Source organism: Cervus elaphus, chromosome 27, assembly GCF_910594005.1.
Source record: "Cervus elaphus chromosome 27, mCerEla1.1, whole genome shotgun sequence".
In the NCBI taxonomy this organism is placed as follows: Eukaryota; Metazoa; Chordata; class Mammalia; order Artiodactyla; family Cervidae; genus Cervus; species Cervus elaphus.
This window is the reverse complement of record NC_057841.1, coordinates 43,770,330-43,791,488: the sequence shown is the minus strand read 5'-3', so window position 1 is coordinate 43,791,488 and position 21,159 is coordinate 43,770,330. Positions and strand designations below refer to the sequence as shown.

Genomic DNA, 21,159 nt, shown 5'->3' with positions numbered 1-21,159 from the left:
TCATCAGACCTATAATTTTGACCTCTGCAACTGTGAACTTGTTAATGAAGCTCATTAATCAACCACATTCATACTAGAGTTGGTTTCTTCGTTCATATAATGAACCATCATTTTACTTTGTGACTTCTAACTTCAATTAAATTTTGTTGCTGTTGTTGTTCTTCGCATCAGTGTAGATCATAAGAGTAAACATGTATGCAGAATAAGAACACACAGTTTAGATTGTTTTCCTTCTTTAAAATATCGTCAGGGGCTCTGTGCCTGGGAGGCTTCCCTTGGGAGTTATCACCGCCAACCTGGGTATAAACTGTGGATGGCAGGGTGCTCAGGATGGGGTGCAGACCTCACCAGTGCCACACTGGTGTGTATCTCACCACACGCGTGTGTGCATGCATGCTGTTGTTCACTTGTGTCCAACTCTTTGTGACCCTATGGACTATAGCCCGCCAGGCTCCTCTGTCTATGGAATCCTCCAGGTAAGAATGCTGGAGCGGGTTGCCATTTCCTCCTCCAGGCAATCTTCCTGACTCAGGGATCGAACCTGCGTCTCATATGTCTCCTGCATTGGCAGGTGAGTACTTTACCACTAGCACCACCCGAGAAGCCCATGTCCCCATGGGAGGGGTGTTCAATAAACTAGAAATGATCTAGAGCTAGGTGAGGTTTACAGAATCAGGCCAGCACCCCAAGGTTCCAGATTAAAAAAAAAATCACCATTTTAGAACTTAGGGAGGAGTCTCAGGGTGAGTTAGAAGCTCTTTGGAGATCCTAACGGATGGATTATTTAAGTCCAGACACCAGCACAGTGGTCAGGACAATAAGACATCAAACTGCTTTGGAAGCGAAGGCACTGGAGCTCAGGCACTGAGCAATTTCCTGCCAGCAAGTGACAGCGGGTGGTCCTGGCCCCAGAGTGAGCGTGGCATGCCGTGGGGTCACTCTGGGCTCCTGGGGGCTCCTGGCAAAGTGCTAGATGCCCACTGAGCAGGGGCGGCAGGGCTGTGGTCTCAGGTCTGCCTGGTGTGCTGTGGAGGCTCCAGGAGTCACCAGGGCCCAAGCAGCAGGACATTCTCATGACTGTGGTCTGAGGTCAGCACCGACTAGGGTCTTGGGCTGGACACTGGGTCAGCTTGGAAACTCCAGGGCCCTGGAGATTATTTACATTTGGATTCTCTTTCTTAAAGACAGGTCATAAAGATGGATGTGTGCTGGGTTGGAGGTAAAGGACACACAGGGAAATACACGACCTTTCTATTCTCAGACGATAGCAGATCCATAAATCCGGTTCCTTCTCAAACCCAGCACACGAAGTCAACAGCCACAGTGCTAGCAGGCAGCCTGGTTCTGTCACCGGGGCTTGGCTATGCAGTGGGAGAACCCACGGCACCCCGGGCTCTGACTGGGTCAGCCAGCCACAGTCTATCAGGAGGGCCTTGCTGATGGGGGCCAGCTCCCCTCAACCCTCTATCGTGAGACTCCCTTCACATGATGACCATGATCATGACCAGGGGTGAAAGCCAGCAGGGCCCTGTGGGCCTCTTGGGCACAAAAGCCTTCCTGTGTCCCCCATTCCTTGATTATAGGAAGTAAGCTTCATTCAGTCCCCAGGACCTTCCCTGACTGAGTTCCAGGGGGCAGATTCAAACAGATACTAATCAGGGAATGGAGGAGATGCAGAGACAGGGGAGGAACAGCCAAGAAACAATAGTGCAGACTTGGGGCAGGTATTGGTTCCCCTTAAGGGAAACACATAACAATAACTTTGAGCTGTTTTGCAGGTACTGAAACCCCCACCAGGGGGGAGAATTTAACTGTCTACTGCCCACAAGCAGGGAGACCCCAGACCTGTTGGAACCAAAATGCTGATGATGCTGAAGCCCACTTATGTCATCACCAACCATCAGAAGAAAGTGTATAAGCTGACCATGCCCTTTTTGAACCATGACTATAAAGAGCTTCACTATCCCCTCCAGGGTAGGACACAGAATTCTGAGGGCATTAGCATGCTGCGGCCCCTCCTTTACCTGGCGAAGCAATAAAGCTATTCTCTTCTACTTTATCCAAAACTGTCTCTGAGATTTAATTCAGAGTCGGAGTGCAGCCACTGGATTTGGCTTCAGGGGCAGCCTAGGAACCTTTCTCCTATGCAGGGGAATTGTTTTGAAAGACCAGGAAGATGATTAAAATAGAAACAGAATTTAATAAATTTAAAGTTAATCTTCTGAGCGATGGCGCTTTAATAGATGTTGCAATCTGAAGCTCCTCTAGATTCCAAAGTTTCCCGACCTGGCTTAGAGAGAGCAATACGGAAGTCAATAGCCATTCTATGTGCAGCCATCGAGTAGAGATACAGAAGTCAACAGTCGTTCTACATGCAGAAGGACGGGACTGCTCTCGTCACAAACTGGGGATCCACTATCCAAACTACTGTCAGCATCGCAGACAAGATAAACGAAGATTAAATGATCATGTATTTCCAAGCAGGAGCCACCTATTCACCTATTTGAGGGCATCTCAGGAGCTGAAGTGGAGAAGGAAATGGCACCCAACTGCAGTACTCTTGCCTGGGAAATCCCATGGACAGAGGAGCCTGGTGAGCTATAGTCCATGGGGTCATAAAGAGTCGAATGTGACTTACGATTAAACTACCACCACCACAGATGCTAAGGACATGGACAAGGAAGGAGTCCATTGTCTTTTCCTGGTCTAAGACATCATCTACAGCCAGAAGCATGTAGGTGAATTTTTAAATAGGGTCATTTTCACATCTCCTGCTCTGTTTATCTTAAAATAGAACTGGGAATCAGCAATTGATGATTGGTGATTGGATACCCATTTTATCTGGCCAACAGAGTATCAAAAAAATGGTTAGTTGCCAATGATAAAAACTTTAGTAGATTTAATAAAAGAAATCAAGACTTTTGGCTTCTCCAGGGGCTGAAGGGAAGAGGACTGTCTGTTACGTTTCAGCACACCTAAGGGACCCAAACAGCCCAGATCTTCTCTAGACCTGCTCTTCTCCTGGTGCCCCCCTCACCACCTGGTCAGTTTTCCTGGCCCCCGGGAGGCAATTTTGACTGTGATGCTTAAACTAGGCCTCCTGTGACTTTCAGACGCAAACTCTGAGTCAGCCACATCTTGATAAATTATAAAGAAGAATCTTGATTATTGTGACTACGGAACCATGCAGATGGCAGATGTGTACAATTAAGCCATTCCCCATGCAGACACCCTCAAGCATGTCCAAGTGGCCCCTAAGGTGACAACACCACTCCCAGATGACAGCCGCCGAGCCGAGAGTTTCAGTTAATGCTATGTCACCACTTTGTTCCCGTGGTCTTAACGTACTTCTGAGATTTTCCTCCCTCCCTTTCTGTTTAGCAAAGGTGAGGACTATTCCTAGGAATCAGGCACGGATCCACTTTGAGGAGTGGCCAAGTTCTTCCACGACTGACTTTTGACTCCAAACCCACCACCCGGTTTAGACACATCAGGTGAAAGGATGAAGGATGTTCTGACAGCTCCTGATAACCACACACGGACATTAAGCCACTCAGGAAATGGCTTTTCCCTGATTTTGTTTCTCTTAATGTTTTCCTTCTGACATAAGGCCAGTGAGCTAATGTTTATCATAAATTCTCATCAAATGCACTCGGAGGAGCAGACCCATGTGTGGATGCAGTGGGAGAGCTATCAGTGACTACAGGGCTGCAGACCCACGTGAATTACCAAGACGTAAGGCTGAGCATTTCCATTGTGAACCTGCTGAATGGAAGACCTGGAAAACTGGATATTCTAATTTATTTAGGGCAGGTGCTCATTGTATAGAGAAAAATTCATCCTGAGGCTCCTATTCATTTTGTGAATATAATAATTTCTATCTCAATTGATGTTGTTTGTGAAAAACATGCAGGGCAGTACACTGTGTACGAAAAATGTTTCAAAGGTGGTTTAAAAATAAGTGATAATTTAAGTAGATGATAGATAGGAGCCCATTTTTCTTTTAATTAAGCTGTATCTGAATTTAAATATATCCTTATTCATTTAAACGATTTTAATACATCATGTTGAAAATGTAAGTAATTGTTATTCAGACCTTTAAAAATTATACTTTTCAAAAGAAGGAATCTGTTCACCAAAAAGCCTACAGTATGGAAAAATTAATGAAGCATCTTATATTATAAAACTTCCACATCCCTATAATAAAAAGCAATTCAATGTCCAGGGTGGCACTGAAGGACTGTTTGCATGAAAGGAGTGTTTTCAGTCTTTAATTACTAAATATACTACATGTCCATTAGGGGCAAAGACTGTGCTGGGTGTGAAAGGGTGTCAAAGATGATTAGAAAGGACCACATCACAGCCAGTAACGTGCTAGAATCTAAGAGCAGAGGCAGATGGTACCCAGGTGATTCAGGAGGCTGAATGCCTGGAGAGAGCGGTCTGAGCACTGTGACGAGGTGGGTCTGGGAAGCACTGAATACTAGGTCCAAGCTGGAATTCTGGCATTGGGGCATGGTGCTCCAAGTCATCTCAGGAATATAACATAAAAATGTATTCATGGTTGGGTATGCAGGAGAGAGAAAATGGGCCATGCTTAGGATAACCTGGCCTACATTTTTGGCCAACTTTTGGTTTTGTGTTGTTTTTACAAACAAATAGAAGAAGGTTGGACTTAATAAGCGAGTCAGTTTTTCCTTATTACAGTAAAACCCATAGAAATAGCTTTACTTTAGTTTCACCACATCAGTGCCAAGAAGGGAGTTACATATGAAAACAACCCAAACTCTTTCCAATGGACCCAATGAAGCATGATATACCTTGAAGGGCACAGTCTGTGAGGATACTGGGCAATGACGTGCCTTTCTTATTTGTCAATACATTATTTACTGCAGCATCTTGTAAAGCTGAGATATGCCAAAAAAAGAAAAAAAAAAAAGAAAAAAGAAATAACATCCTCTACTAATTAACACGGTAGCTCCTCTTTATCTTCTTCATAAATGATTAAAGAAGATTAAAGATTTCAGCTATAACGTCTTTCCTTCTTAAAAAGAAATTCAGATTTATGTTAGAAGTAGAGGGTTCATGAATTTTTCCCAAAGAAGTCAGGTTGGACACTGGCTTGCTTTTTTTTTTTTAACCTATATATATTTCCTATAGTCAAAGCATTTTTCATTACTGTTTCAGTCATTAATAAAAAACAAGAAAGAATTGAAGAAGTGGTAAGTTTGAATCCACGGATTCACTGACCAAGAAGACAGGTTTAGTGATGTCTGTCTTAGGATGATGGTCGTCATCCTATCATCCTAAATGAAGCATCCTCAGTTTTCATGTCCTGGGTGTTTCCTACTCTATGACCTAGAATGCAAGGTCGTGCCAACATGAATGAGACGGACGCCCTCTACAAAGCACAAAGAGCCTGGGGGACAGAGCTGGGAACATCAACAAGCCTTGGGGGCCAGCCAGCTCGGAGAACCATCAGTTTCAGTGGTAAACATGCAACCCCCTTATAGGTTCTGTTAGACTTGAACCTCAAGGGTAAGATATAGAGAAAGAACATGTTTTAATAAGCTGTGCAAATGGATACAAGATACAAACGAGCTGTGGTGGAAAGTTCCAGGGCACTCAGGTAGGCATCAATAGGATGGCCGTGCCCTGAGGTGGCAGAGAGAGCCCAGCTCAGGGCTGGTCTCATGGCCAGAGGGTCCACCCTCAATGGACTCCTGTGAGAGCTGAGAGGCCGGGGCTGTGAAGTGGGCTCGGGATCCCTACTGATGCAGGGTGCTACTCTGGATACGGGAGAGAGAGAACCCCCGTCCTCTGTCCTGATGACCGGCCTTGGACCAAGTCCGGGTCTGACAGGTTCAGATAGAATCTGTGCTCAGTGCCCAGGCTGTGCCCACTCACATGACCGTGGGGAAACCCCCAAGGGAGGCACTATCCGGGCCCCAGCACCCGGCTTCCTTCTCTGTAGGGAGTAAAACCCCGGATGGACCAGGGGCCTCTGCACAAGGAAGACCGCGGGCCAGTTTGGTTGGGAGTGGTTTCCTCTGTGCTCTCAGTTCCAGAGTCTGCCCAGACCTGGCCCTGCTGCAGGGACCATGAGCTGTGGCCCTGGTGGCCTTCCTCCCAGCCACCTTTTCAACAGAGACCCACGCTCTCCAAGTGGACACCACACTCCCTCCAGCTCTTGCTCCTGCTGGCCTCCGGGGGCAAAAACAAAGACTCTAAGGTGTGTGATGGGCCTGAGAGTGGACACAGCTCCAGCGCAGTGGTGCACTGACCACATAGTTAGTACTGGGGCCAGCACCATGATGCCAATGACACTTCATCTTCTCCTAACACTCTAGGAAAGGTCTATTATGATGCCTTCTGGGCACTGTGCGTGTGGGCATGCTGAGTCGCTTCAGTCATGTCCAACTCTTTGTGACCTCATGGACTGTAGCCTGCCAGACTCCTCTGTCCATAGGATTCTCCAGGCAAGAATACCGGAATGGGTCGCCATGCCCTCCTCTAGGGGATCTTCCTAACCCACGGATCGAACCCGCATCTCTTACATCTCCTGCATTGGCAGGCAGGTTCTTTACCACTAGCACCAGCTGGAACCCCTTTGGGGCATTACACAGAGGAAACTGGGGTCACAAAGCCAGCAGCTTGCAGGCCACATAGCTCACAGGGGCCCATGTCAGCCTCCCATCTCCAGGGCCTGCTGATCCTCCACAGCCCCCAGACCCTAGGGTTTGTGTCTGAGGAGGAGGGAGTGAAGCTCAATTGCTGAAGGCTTACTATAAAACTCAACAAAGCTCTCCCACTCACTAAACAGACGAGGACACAGCATCTTCTCTGTTGTGAGTTCTCAGGAGAAAACCAATGGCTCCAAGAATGCCATGAACACACACGTTCGAAAGGATTTACAAAATGCTTCTGTTAAGGAGGAAGAGGAAAAAGTGATCCTGCAGCTATTCTCCAGTGATAGCTCAGAAAGGAGATTAAAACATGCTGCCAATTCGAAATACGTGTAGATTTCTGGCAAGAGTAAATGGCAACAAGACAATAACTGTTCAGTGTCTCTAACTATTGGTTGCAAAGCGCAGCTGAGGTTTACTGAGCCAGAGGCACCTCTGAGCTTGACTGCTGCAACCAGGGCAGCAGGTGGGAACAGTGAGACACACCTGGATGTACCCCAGGCTCTCCGAGTACCACCCATGTGATCTTGAACAGCTTCCTGAAATTCTGGGTTACTATTTATCAAGTACCAACTATGTGCTTGAGTCCTCTTACTTAATTTTCCTAACTTCCCCTCCCACCCCCCGCCCCGAGAAGTACAAATCATCATCACATTTCACATCTGTAAACTGAGTTCAGAGAGGTTACGTGATGTTCCTGAATTTACGCCAACATGAGGTTATGTGACACCCTTGAATTTACGCCAACACGAGGTTACATGACGCCCCTGAATTTACGCCAGCACCAAGCAGGAGCTGTGAACCCAGGTTTGTGAGATTCTAAAGTCCGGTGACTGCCTCTTATCATTCTGACACTTTCTTCCTGTTAAGTTAAAAACAAACAAACAAAAAAAACAACCAGCGCCTGTGTTCCCCACTTTCCTTTTTAAAAGAAAATATTTATAAGGAGCCCCCAGTAGAACATAGTTAAATAAACCAATAGATCAAATCCAGAAACAGTGTGACTACGGGAGCTATTAGGGTCACCACATAAGGTCCTGGTTAGAAAAGAACTGACAAAGGTCGACTTATGGACTTCCCAGGTGGTCTAGTGGTTAAGACTTTGCCTTCCAATGCAGGGGGTGAGGGTTCCATTGCTGGTCAGGGAGCTAAGATTCCACATGCTGTGCAGTCAGAAAGCCAGAACATAAAATAAAAGCAATATTGTAACAGATTCAATAAAGACTTTAAAAATATTCCACATCAAAAACAAATCTTAAAAATAAGATCAATTTATATTTTACCACTGAACAAGGAGCTCATTCAGGTATCATCTAGAAAACCAAAGTACACTAGCTAATTAATTAGGAGGGCATTTCCAGACCAGTTGGGTACATGTGTGTCCTGTTTCACATGTGCTGAAGCATGTGCTAGAGCAGAAGAGTCTCAGCACCTGATTTTATTTATACGACTACATGTCAAGTACACATAGTCTGCTGCTAAGTCGCTTCAGTCGTGTCCGACTCTGTGCAACCCCATAGACGGCAGCCTGCCCGGCTCCCTCATCCCTGGGATTCTCCAGGCAAGAACACTGGAGTTTGTTGCCATTTCCTTCTCCAATGCATGAAAGTGAAAAGTGAAAGTGAAGTCGCTCTGTTGTGTCCGACCCTTAGCGACCCCATGGACTGCAGCCTACCAGGCTCCTCTGTCCATGGGATTTTCCAGGCAAGAGTACCAGAGTGGGTTGCCATTGCCTTCTCCGACACATAATCTAAACAGTCACAAAGACATGGCTACACGGGACTGTCTCAATACGGTTTCAGAAAATGTGATTTTGAAATAGGACTTTGAATAAAGCATTCAGACTTGACACATTTTTCACATGCAACTGACCCTTAAATATGGTGGAAAAACTTCTTTCTATCTCAAGTGTAAACAGGTTTAGTAAGTGAATTATAGTTAATATCAACTTACCTCTACTCACACACTGCAGATATCTCTTTATTTTATTTTATTTTTTTTTTCAGATATCTCTTTAGAAAGTGGACTTTCATCAGATTTTTCTCCCTTACTTTTGGTTTCATGATGTTTTTTGATACTCTACCTACAGTATTGAATTTTTTTTTTCTTGGTAGTTACACTGTTTTTTAAATACAATGGAAAGATGCTAAATATTTAATGACATAAGCTGCATTTGCAAAATGTTGTTGTCTAATCGCTAAGTCATGTCTGACAAAAGATTGCGACCCCCTAGACTGTACCCCTCCAGTCTCCTCTGTCCGCGGGATTTCCCGGGCAAGAATATTAGAATGGGTTGTCATTTCCTTCTCCAGGGGATCTTTCTGACCCAAGATCAAGCCCACGTCTCCTGCATTGGCAGGTAGATTCTCTACCATTGAGCCACCTGGGAAGTTCACATTTGCAAAATGCACATGTGTTAAAATGTTTTATGGAAAGGAGAGTGAGGTATGGTGCTACAGAATGAAAACAGTCATATTTACCTATAACAGGTGTTCATGCAGTGGGAGAGCTAGCATTTGCTATTTTGATCAAGACTGTGTATCTCTTTAATGATTTCCATTTTGTCACAACTTCTGTAATTTCTATTTACCACAATGACTGAGACAGAAATATTACTGTAATTGATATAAATGTTCTCAAATTTCTAAAAGATCTATAGCAATTTTAGAAACAATAGTAAATATAATTAATCAGGATAAAAATCAATGGTGTTTATATACTAAATTCTGTCAAACATGTTATTGAGATAAATTATTCCTTATGAAAAAATGTTGAAAATGCAGGCATTTTCATTTATACAAATATACTTAATTATACAGGGATGAAAATGATAAAAACTAAGTATCTTCTACTCAACTTACATTAATTTTGAGTGTGTTGTCATGTGACTCTGCGAGAGATTTTTTTATTTCATAGATATTCATCTTAACACCCTTTCTTAACATTTGCTGCATCAAAATACTGCACCCTCAAAAGAACTGGGAAGGGGAAAATATTAAGAAATTGTTTTACCTAAAGAATAAAAAAAATAAAAATACATGTAAAGGTCTTGTAAAAGGCATTAAGGAGAGTAGGTTTGTTTTCTAGGCCAGGATCCAGTATATAAATATTCACAAACAGGTAACAACTAGTCTAATTTGTGATAGGTTATAAAACATTATAGCTAAATAAAACTGAAGGTCGTCTCAGTTTTTAGTCATTATGACTTGGGTGTGAAAGGATTCCCTGAGTTAGTATGAGCTGAACCAATTTTGGACTTCCCTGGTGACTCAGCTGGTAAAGAATCCGCCTGCAATGAGGGTGACCTGGATTCAATCCTTGGTTGGGAAGATCCCCTGGAGAAGGGAACGGTTACCCATTCCAGTATTCTGACCTGGAGAATTCCATAGACCATATAGTCCATAGGGTTGCAAAGAGAATAGATTTTACAGGTTCTATTCCAGGCCTACCTTCAGTAAATAATTTTTAGAGAAGGCTGGCCCTTCAGAAGCCCACACGATCTTAGCTATGACAATAATCGGCAACATCTTCAAGGGAAATTTGTTGTTCCCCTCTCCCAAGAGCTCAGGCCCACGTGGCCTGGCACACTGGCCCACCCAGATGGTCACTACTGACTCTTCCCCGGTGGCACAGACTTCCACCTGCATTCCCAGAAGTACTGATGCATTTGCTTCACCCACATTTTTTCCTTGGCTCAGGCTGTCTTTATGACCAATGGTACAAGCTCATGTTGGCTACTGAGTCTAGCCTGGGCAGGAGTGGGTCTCCCAGTTTGATGAGCATAGGCTTGAACCAGCAAACATGACCAACACTACAATCAAAGCCAGCTCTTGGCTGCTCATTCTCTCTCATTTCATCTTTCCGCTGGTCCCCTTTAACTGAGCCTACTGTATGACAACAGGAAACATGTGGCTGAAAGATGAACCTTCACCAGCCGACACTCAATGGAGACTTGAATTCCACTGCACAAAGTGAGCTTTGGAGGAGTGACCGGGTATGTTTATAGCATGAGATACATAAGGAGCCCTCACTGCCCTTGTAGGACGCCAGCTGGGTAGTTGTGTCACCATCAGCTGCCACGTAATAGAAAGTCTGAGAGTTTTGGATTGGGTGGGACTTCAGATGTGGCCGAGTGCAGTTTGCTCAACTTACAGATGAATAAACTAAGGGGCAAAGAAGTTCAGAATCACAGAGTTGGTTAAAATACAGATCCAGGAATTCCAAATCTAAACTCCCTGGCTGCTAACCAAATCCTGCAGCTTATTCCGTATCAATAACTCTCCAGCCACTTACCTGTGATTACTATCATGTTTACCTGTTCTGTTAAAAACACATTTAAAATTTTAGGCTTCAACTTGGAGGGAAAACCCTGAGCAATCAGAAGTTTTCGGAATTTCTATTAACTAGGACAGTCTGAACCACGTGATTGTTTAGGTCAAAATCTTACAAGTTCCTGACAAATTTGCCTTACAAGGCAGCATATTCTATATTTCAGAAAGAGCAAATACCAAAGTGGCACGTGCTGTGAAAATAACCCTTTTAAGGCTATTATCTAGTAAATAATCATGCAAATTTGATAGGAAGTATTGGAATTTAGTCTAAAGTTGTATCAAGGCCATATGTTACCATCGGCAATTTCTTCAAATGCATAATTTATAACATAACCTCCGTGTCTGCCTGAGAGTCCAAGGTAGAATAATAAATTAATCCAGCAGAAGCAGACCCTTGGAGGATGAATTAACATTTAGCTAAGGTCATGAGGGCAACTGGATTGGTGGTTTCAGGCAATTCCTCACAGAGAACTTGCCAGATGACACAAAAATCCAACACATTCCCATGACTAAAAATCAACTCTCCAAAATGCTTAGTTTTAATATCTAGGCATGCAAGGGCCTAGGGCTGCTTAGAATTTATACTGGATCATATTTTAAAAAAATAGTACAAACTACCAGTACCAAAGATAAGCTTTCTATATAAACAGCGAGGTGGGAGAGAAAAAGAGCAGCCAGGAGAAAGTGGATGAGGGGTGATGAAGAAGTAAAAGAGGAAGAAAAAGACAGAGATATAAGGGAGAAAGAAATAGAGACTGACAGCTAGAGATGCAGAGAAGATAAAAGAAAAGGAAGCCAGGGATAAGCAAAGTGAAGAGGGAGAAGGGGGCTCCTAGCTATAAGGTAAAGAAGTTCTGGGGATGGGATGAACAGCACGTGGCTGTACTTAATATCACTATACTAGTAAGTAAGTAAGAAAGTGTTAATTGCTCAGCTGGGTCCGACTCTTTGTAGCTCCATGGACTGTAGCCCACCAGTATACTCTGTCCATAGTATTTCCCAGGCAAGAATACTGGTCTGGGTGGCAGTTCCCTTCTCCAGGGGAATCTTTCCTGAACCAAGAATCAAACCTGGGTCTCCAGCATTGCAGGCCGATTCTTACCATCTGAGTCTCTATATATACAACATTATAGTGCTGTATATTTAAAAGCTGCTAAGAGAGCAGATCACAAGAGTTCTCAACACAAGAAAGAATATTTTAAAAATGGAGTGAAATTAAATGATGTGTGACCAATGAGAAAAGAAGAAAAGGTGAATGACAAGAGGGAGGAGGAGCTGAAATGATGGGGACTAGCTAGGCCTGTATGAGCCAGGACAGAGCCTCGTCCTAAGGCCTCACCGGACCAGTAAATAAAATACGAAAGAAGAAGCAAGGAAAGCTGTATATGTATGCCTGTACATTTGGATATTAGCTCATCCCTTAAATATCCCTGTGACCCAAGATTTGACCTTCACCCTCGACCTCCTTCTGACAGTAGCCCTGAGCGCCCACGTCCAAGCCCCGGCTTCAGCCGGGCACACGTGGATGGACAACTCTGACTGTGGACAGCACTGTTCCTGGGGCATGCCAGCACAGTCTGCCTGCCCAGGGCACATGTCCACTCCACGGCACAGGAAGACTGGGCATAAAAGTGCAGGGCTGAGGTCCCCTCTTCATGTCCCGCAGGTCCTAGCTCGTATACACCCGTGACTGGGGACACTCCCGCCAACGGCCGCACCAACAGGTTCTTTCTGTGTTACTTCGGCTCCCCAGATTGGCCTACAAGTGGCTGTAACCTCCTGACATTTCTAAAGTTGCTGGTCTTCCTGCCTCGAGCCTTTTTCTCTCCTCGCTGGGCTCAACCTTAACACTGAGTGATCTTTCTAATAGAAAAAGCACATCCCATTACTACATGCTTAAAGGACACCAGTGGACTTAACGACCCGGTCTAGCTCCTTAGATGACCAGACAAGACCTCCCTGACTTGGCTTTGTCAACCTCTAGATCTGCACTTTTGCTCACACTCTAGCATTGTTTTTAATTTTTCTTTAAATTGAAGTTGGTTGATTTACAATGTTGTGTTAATGTCTGCTGTGTAGCAATGTGATGGTTCTTTACATGTGTGTGTGTATATATATATATATTTATATATTCAATATATTCTTTTTCATGTTCTTTTCCATTATGGCTTATCACAGGATATTGAATATAGTTCATCAGCCCAGGCGGGATGCATGAGACAAGTGCTCGGGCCTGGTGCACTGGGAAGACCCAGAGGAATCGGGTGGAGAGGGAGGTGGGAGGGGGGATCGGGATGGGGAATACGTGTAAATCTATGGCTGATTCATATCAATGTATGACAAAACCCACTGAAAAAAAATAAATAAATAAATAAAGGGGAAAAAAAATGAATATAGTTTCCTGTGCTATACAGTAGAATATAATTGTTTATAACTAATTTTAAACCACATAAAAAATGGATAATTTATCTTACTGCTTCTTGCCATCTATCTTTTATGTTGATCATTTTTATATAAGCTGAATACTGTATTATTAAGCAAGTTCTCATCTCCACAAGACAAAAGAGATTGTGTATTTTTCATGTATTGGAGGTGACGATTGCTTTTTGCAGCCATACGTGTTTTTCTCCTCCCTTGACCATCCCGGGCTAGAAAGGGCACCCTTACTACACCCACCATGTTACCATCCTTGTCCTTATGTGTCCACGCCCTGAGTCGCTGTCTGGCTGATCCTGAGAGTTCCTCTCTCGTGGGGTACTGTGCTGTTTAATCCCCTGACATGGTGCCTGTGTATAATGCAGGCCCAAGAAACTCCGTCATTGTCATTATCTTCCTTATCATGAGAAGGAGAAATCTCTTTGCTTGTATCCTCAAGATCTATTCTGTTGATAATAAGTATTAATACTGAACATTTCCTGGTGAACAAGTGATTTTACTGATTCTGCTGAGCTTTATGTACCAACTGGTGGGAAGACAGCTGATCCTTAACGCTGACCTGGCACAAGAAGCTCTTCACAGTCACACAAAATCACAGCTGCGGACTCCAAATGTTTTCCCATAACCTTGACTGCTACATGATGCAAAATAGGAACCACCAGAGCCACAGGTGTGGCTTGGTCATCCAAGACAACGGACTAACAGGACACTTTCACACATGAGAAGCCTCTTGGCCAGCAGTGGGCCAGAAGCACCTGCATGGCAACAGCCAGGGGCTCACCTTTTCTTCATCACCAGCACGACCCCGAGAAATATGATCACGAACAGCAGGATGCCAGCGATGACCCCCGCGATCTTGACTGTGTGGTCTGTTTGCTTCTCGGGTTCTGGGACTGGTTTTGGAGTGGCGGCTCCTGCAGGAGTAGGGGAGACAAGAAAAGAGACACGGTGGGTAAGGGAGAATATAAACGTTAGCTTTTTAAATTTTCGCCGCCTTTAACAGAGTCGTAAGACTTATCGGAGCCAGCAGACAGACGGGCTTTGATTTTTTTCAGCAGCTTTCACAGGCGCTGAAAGGGGTGTAATTGTTCTCATTGTTCTTCCATATTTCACTAAACCCCAACACTAGTTGGAAAGCACACCCACGCCTGACCCTTTTATGAGAGACTCTTCTCAAACACAGTTTTTAAAATATTTTTATTATCTCTATGGGCTCCCTGATCTTTCTGCCTTTTTAAAAACTTGCTAACAACACAATAGACATCCTCAGCCTTTATCCAAATTTGATTTGCTGGAACACTTCCCCCAATTATTTTTCATAAATGAAGCAGTAATTCCATAACATATTAGCCCAAACACCTGGAGAGGGGAGATAAGCTCATTTACTGTGCATTTTACCAGCAATTGTTTTTTTTAACACAATAGAGATATTCCCCCCCACCCCCCTGCCTTTGAAAAGCTAAATCTAGGTCACATCTGGTAGGCAAAGACTCCTTCTAAGCAATTTATTCACAAAGTGGGAAGCAGCCGATGATCACACTCCTGTCGCCCACATTTGGTATCTGTTTAAATGAGATAACCAGGGCCTGCCAGTGGCTACTGTCTTAGCTCTCCCATTTCCCAAACACCGTCCGTCCTGTTTACAGTATAATGCAATGGAATGTCAAATCTGTGTCTGATGAAATATCCATTACCTCTGCTAAATGAGCTCGGGATGAAAAATATTAGGATTCTAATGTTCTATTCACTAAACAGAATCCACTTTCTAAGGGCTTCTCCCTTTTTCATCAGAACATGACAGCCCTTGGCATCTGAGCCATCACGTCCCCTCCCTACTGATATAGCTCGTTGGGAAAGTGGGGATTTTACGTCCAAATCTCCCACGTTAGAATTTTCTTCTTGTTGGGAAAAATGAAATTAACACTGACTCTTGGTACCAGTCCTTTCTACCCTTTCGCTAGGTTTTAACCATCACTATGTCCTATGTGCTCCACATGGGGCTTGGTCTGAGTCACAGCAGGGAAGTCAGGGGTTAGAATAGACTATAACTTGCCATCTGTTTCCACTGGGAACGTATAAACGCTTCTTTCAAAAGTTATTCATATTAAGATTTTATAGGAGACTCTGGACCCTGAACATGGCTGTGGCCATCAGACAGATGGAACTGGTCAAGATCAGAGAAACACAAGGCAGGAGACACCTGAAACCATGTCTTCTTTCCAATCCAGTCGACGGTAGCAAGGAGAGTAGTTGTGATGCAAAAATCATACCTTATTAATACAAGGCCTTCTGGATTGATTGACTCTTTACAGGACTTTTTTATTTCTGACCACTTCAGGGAGATCTCCTGCTATTCTGTTTGAAAGAATGTCCCTCAAACAGGTGTCAGATGAACCTTGAAGATATCACTATTACCATTTTTTATTGTAATAACACCTGAAGTATACACCCCAATACTGGAACACATAGCCAAGTGGTAGATTTGAAGGATAGTACTTCTTTAACTAAACTGCTAAGAAAAATTTTAAGTTAAAATGTGTATGTTTTAAAAGATGAATAATAGGTGAAAACAGCCATCCATGTAAAAATAACATAGCTCAAATTCACGAAACTGACAAAAAGCCCAATGGTTTTCAATTTTGATTTTTTTAATCTAATTTGAAAACTTAAAAAAAAAAATCTAATTGGTTTTATTCTCCCAAATGCTGGCACACTGGGAGCCATTCCATTTATCTAACTAGAGATAGATTAGAAGTTCTCCAGGTATGCTTTCTCCCATCCAAGTACTAACCAGGCCAGACCCTGCTTTGCTTCTGAGATCAGACAAGATTGGGTGTGTTCAGGGTGGTATGGTGGTAGACTACTTTCTAAACAAATGACTCTCTACGTTTTTTGTAGCTAAATTATGCCAGTAAATACTCAGGGAATAAATTATTTAGAAAAGCTGGATATGGCTTAAAAATTTAAATATAAACAATTACAAGGATTAGACTCATACACTGTAAACACTCCGTGAGAGCAGAGTTGGTCGTGTTAACGGTCACACGTCTGGTTCTGTTAACTAAACAACTAGTCACGTTGTGCTTTAGCCTGTTCTCTAAGCTCCGTGAGAACCGGGGAGTGATTCTGCCCATCCTGGGGTCAGGGAGAGACATCAGCCCTGCGACCCCTCATTCCCTGTAGGAAACAGGCGAGTGCCCCGCTGTGCAGCCGGCGAAGCTCAGCATCCTCGTTCCCTAGCACTTACTCAACTTGTTTCACGTTGCAGGCCAAGAAAATGCAACGTTCAGCCTCCAAAGGACACAGGGGCAAGGTGATCACGGCAGGAATCGTGCAAAATGGGGGAGCAACTCAAAAAGGGCGAGGAGGGCTGCCCTGCAGGTTTGCCCACACAGTCACCAGCTTACTACCTGGGTGAAGGGGCTGAACTACCCTAGAGAAGCAACATAAACAGAAGCTGGGCTGAAATAAATCATGACCCCAGGACGATCTCACGGAAGTGTGTCATTAACTGCAGCTTCCCTCAGGGACACACCATCCCTGCCTTCTCCGTGTTCTGCCCTCCATCCTGCCTGAAATGGACCTGCTTCTGTCCCTCCCCCTCAGGACGCTCTTCTCTCTCCCTTTTCCCTTTGGAAACCTGTGGCTGTGACCTGTCAGTCAGCCACAGACAGGATAATCTGTGACAGAGTGGTTGTTGTTGGTAGCTTGTTTCTTTCCCCCTGGGGCTTCCCTGGTAGCTCAGTTCGTAAAGAATCCACCTGCAATGCAGGAGACCCTGGTTTGATTCCTGGGTCAGGAAGATCTGCTGGAGAAGGGATAGGCTCTCTGCTCCAGTATTCTTGGGCTTCCCTTGTGGCTCAGCTGGCAAAGAATCTGCCTGCAATGTGGGAGACCTGTATTCAATCCCTGGGTTGGGAAGATCCCCTGAAGAACAGTAAAGGCTACCCACTCCAGTATTCTGGCCTGGAGAATTCCATGGACTAAACAGTCCATGGGGTTGCAAAGAGTCAGACGGGACTGAGCTACTTTCACTTCACTCACTTCGTTCCCCCTTACCCAAATCTACCAATGTAACAGTGTAACTTACAAACTGCTTGGCAAGAGGTTTTTTTAAACAATATTTTTCCCTTGTCTTGTTATTTTTGTGCCAATTTTCTAATGTTACAACCTTTCATTCCTTTTTTTTTCCCTTGGTATAAATTCGAATTCTTCATGGAAAGGCATTTTTTCCCCCTCTACTGTGCATTCCACTTAGAGGATACTGCACGTGTCCGCACGTGTAGCTCCTTTTGAAGAGAATAAATTCAAATGTATGCATCTAAAAGTGTGCCTTATGTGGGCTTGGACATAGTCACTAAAATGATAAATATGCTAAATATTTCAGGGGGAAGGAGGGTGAATATCACCTCCACGGATGTGCAGGCTGCTGACTCCTAGTGACAGCTCCAGGAGTACTGTTCTAATGACCAAGAAGAGCTTTTCAAAAAAACAAAAGGATGGTGTTCCAGTGAATCTGCATTATTTAAGGTTTCAGATATAACATCCAATGTGAAAAAAATCTCAAAAGAAAAGGAGTGATTATCCACGGCAGTGGTTGGTTGGTTTTCAACTTGGCAGGAACCACTCTGTCTTGGCCCAGTGTTGGATGCTAAATTCAGTAACAGAAGCTTGCCAGGTTGAGAACTGGATGTACTCAGCCATTGGCTCTAGGGTCTGGGCCCGGTTCTGACCACTACACAGACCGTACAAACTTCCCCTGGAGGCCCACAATGCCAGCCCAGCAGGATATGAAGTAGGTGTTGGGCATAAAGTGGAGAAATCTAGACTCGGGGCAAACATTTGGGGGTTGCCAGGTGATATTTAAAGCCATGAGACTGAAGGAGGGTGCTTGGGAGGTGAAGCGAGAGGGTGGGTCACCAGGAGGGCCAGTAATGGGGGCCAAAAGGAGCTGCTGATGGAGGGAGGAGGGAGGGGGAGGAGGCAGTCAGCGTGATGTGGAGCCACAGAGGAGTGTGGGGATCCAGGGAAACTGCTCTTTTTTAAGATGGGAGAAATTAGGGCATTTTGAATGGTGATGCTTCTGGTCCCCTGGAGGGGAAAAAGATGATGCAGGAGGGAAAGGAGATGACTGTTGGAGTAACGACCTTGATGGGACAGGAAGGGATGGGCCTGGAGAGGGTCATACAGAGAGGTAAGGGGATGAGGGCCTAGGGGAAGACGGGGGAGCTGCACACCAGGGCTTTAAGAGAAAAAGGGCCTCGCGAGATGAATCCTGGTGATCTCAAAGCAGGTGGCGATGGAGATGTGAGGGTTGCAGTGGGGCTGGGAGTTTATCCAGGAGCACAGAGCTGGCCCCCTCCTCCCTCCTTATAACTAGAAGTAGAAGGAGAAGGGAAGAGGGGGAGAAAAGCCAGAGGGTGACACGGCTCCGAGTTCCATCCTAAGTGATCCATGAGCCATCAGAGGCAGGAGCGTCCCTGGGACAGACACAGAATGGACGCTTGCTCAATCCATCCCTGGGACACAGTCAAGCCTCGTTTTCAGTCTCAAATAAACAGCTCCTCTTGTGCTCCAGGTCCCATAACGAGGCCGTGCAGGACACTCGAGATGAATAAGACGAGTGACAGTTCACCTTTCTCTGCCTGACACGAGAGGCTGAGAGAGGTACCATGGCTGAGCTTCAAAACCCAACTGGAGGAGAGACGGATGTGCCATGTGGAGAGCAGTGAAGGCTACTGCCTCCCTGGGCCAGGGGCCTCCAGTGTCTGGCCCAAGGGGGTGAGTGGAACTACAAAGATGCAGGGACTCACAAAAGGCACCCACTGGCCGCACACAGGCCCTCTGGCCTTAGAGCCGGGCACTGGATGTCAGCGCCGCTCATGGAAATACCTGGCCGGCTTCCTGGTGGCAGAACTGGTGTTTGGTTCAACGCCTGCACCAAATTCAAACAACAAAATATTTCATTCTCACCACATGCAAGACCAAATACCAAAATTCCACTCTGGTATTTGGGGCTGGGGGGAGAGAAAAAAGGGTCAGGAACAGCCACCGTGGGAAGGTGCTGAAAAGATAAAGAGGAGGTTGAGAAACCTTATGAGAAAAAATGAAATGGAAACATGTGAGAATATTGTTTCTCAGAGTGTTTTCAAAGAGCACTCGTCCTCAAAGATGTTCTAAAACGTCCATCGAGGAAGCCTCAGCCACTCTGGACTAGCATTTTATGACTTTATGGAATAGAGAATCTATTTCAATTAATTTTCATAGTATTTTTTTCATCTTTTGCAAAGATCTTTTCTTTTTCTTAAAAATAGCAACACCCAGTTTTAAAGATTATTGTAGTTCACTCAAGTTTTATTGCTCAGAAAATTAGAATTCCTTGTCATCTGTGTTTGGTTTTTCTGGCTGTACCTTGATATTACTATATATAATCACAAAATATCTCCAAGATTTTTCATTTAAATTACACATCACTGTTTCTCTTTCTGGGAATGCAAAGTCAATCAGCACCCCTGGAATAATCTCTGTTCACATTTTATGTATTGTTTGTAACCTGATTATGCTTTTGAATTTATAGCTCTTCCCTGGTACCTAATTTCCACTGCAGGGGCACAGAGCATGTACGATGTACAAGTAATAATCAGAAACATAATTTTTCATATAAAACTGAGATGCTGAATTGTTTGATATATACCATCTCTAAAAAATTAATCTACTTTTTTATTTTTGTTCTAATTTCATGACAGTTACTGCTCTCATTGATTGATGGGTCTACATCCTGTGGGTAAGATGATCTATCAAATCCTGATCACTTATTCTCTGGGCACTAGAAGTTTCCAGAGAATTATGAGTGCCATTACTGGTCTGATGAAATGGCTTTATTTCTTCCATTTGCATTTCTCAAATCATGGTCAAGTAATAAAATGAGTCAACTGCTTGTCAATAAGATGGCATCAGCTGTGTTCACCTTTCATACAAACTGAATAATCAATAAAGGGAATGTGAATGGGTGATTTTGAGGATATTATCAGTTAAGAGTGTATATTTCCAACAGATTGTTTGAAACTAAACTTTGAGGGCATTGAAACAAAACTCCATCTTGGGTTGAAGGATAGTCACCCAACACCAGGTCAGTTTACCTCCCTACCCAATCTCTAAAAATTAAAAACACACTGTATTTTCTTCATCTCTTTTCCCACTGCCACAGACCCGGTTTATTTCTCTTCTGTATTTTGTACTTGTCTCCTAGGGAGACATCCCGTCCAGCCTCTTACACAGTGATTTTCCTAAAGAACAGGCCTAATCAGCTCACTCTTTCATTTAAAAAACAAAACAAAAACCCAAAAGCCTCCAAATGCTTATTTCAAAAGGCAGCTGGGCCCCCCATTAGCTGACTCCCAACTCTTTTCCAAACTTTATGCTTCTTCTCTTTTGATTTTCCTACATCCACCTGTGTTCCAACCAAACAGAGATGCCCAGTCCTCTCTTCCCTCTCTAGCTCCACAGTCAACATCTCCCTTCTCAGGACCTTTGCTGCTGCTCTGTGGACCCATCCCCTCTCATACACCATAGATTCATAGACGGTCTTTGAAGGCCTACTTGTCTTTCAAAGACCAGTGAGCCCAGCACCGTCCCTGTGGCTTTGCAGGAAGTATTCTCTCTCCTACTGAACTGCTGTAGCACCTCCTTGTCACCTCTCCTGACTA

At 44.3% G+C, this 21,159-nt stretch overlaps 1 protein-coding gene across 4 annotated transcripts in view; it reads right to left on the bottom strand.

Annotated features, from left to right (window-relative positions):
• The window catches only part of PTPRM (protein tyrosine phosphatase receptor type M), a 645,114-nt gene that overhangs the window by 196,850 nt on the left and 427,105 nt on the right, over nucleotides 1–21,159 (bottom strand). For all 4 annotated transcript variants that reach the window (XM_043889726.1, XM_043889727.1, XM_043889723.1 and 1 more), the window contains exon 14: nucleotides 14,235–14,367. In XM_043889726.1, the coding sequence (XP_043745661.1) occupies nucleotides 14,235–14,367 (133 nt within the window). The remainder of the gene's footprint in view (nucleotides 1–14,234; nucleotides 14,368–21,159) is intronic.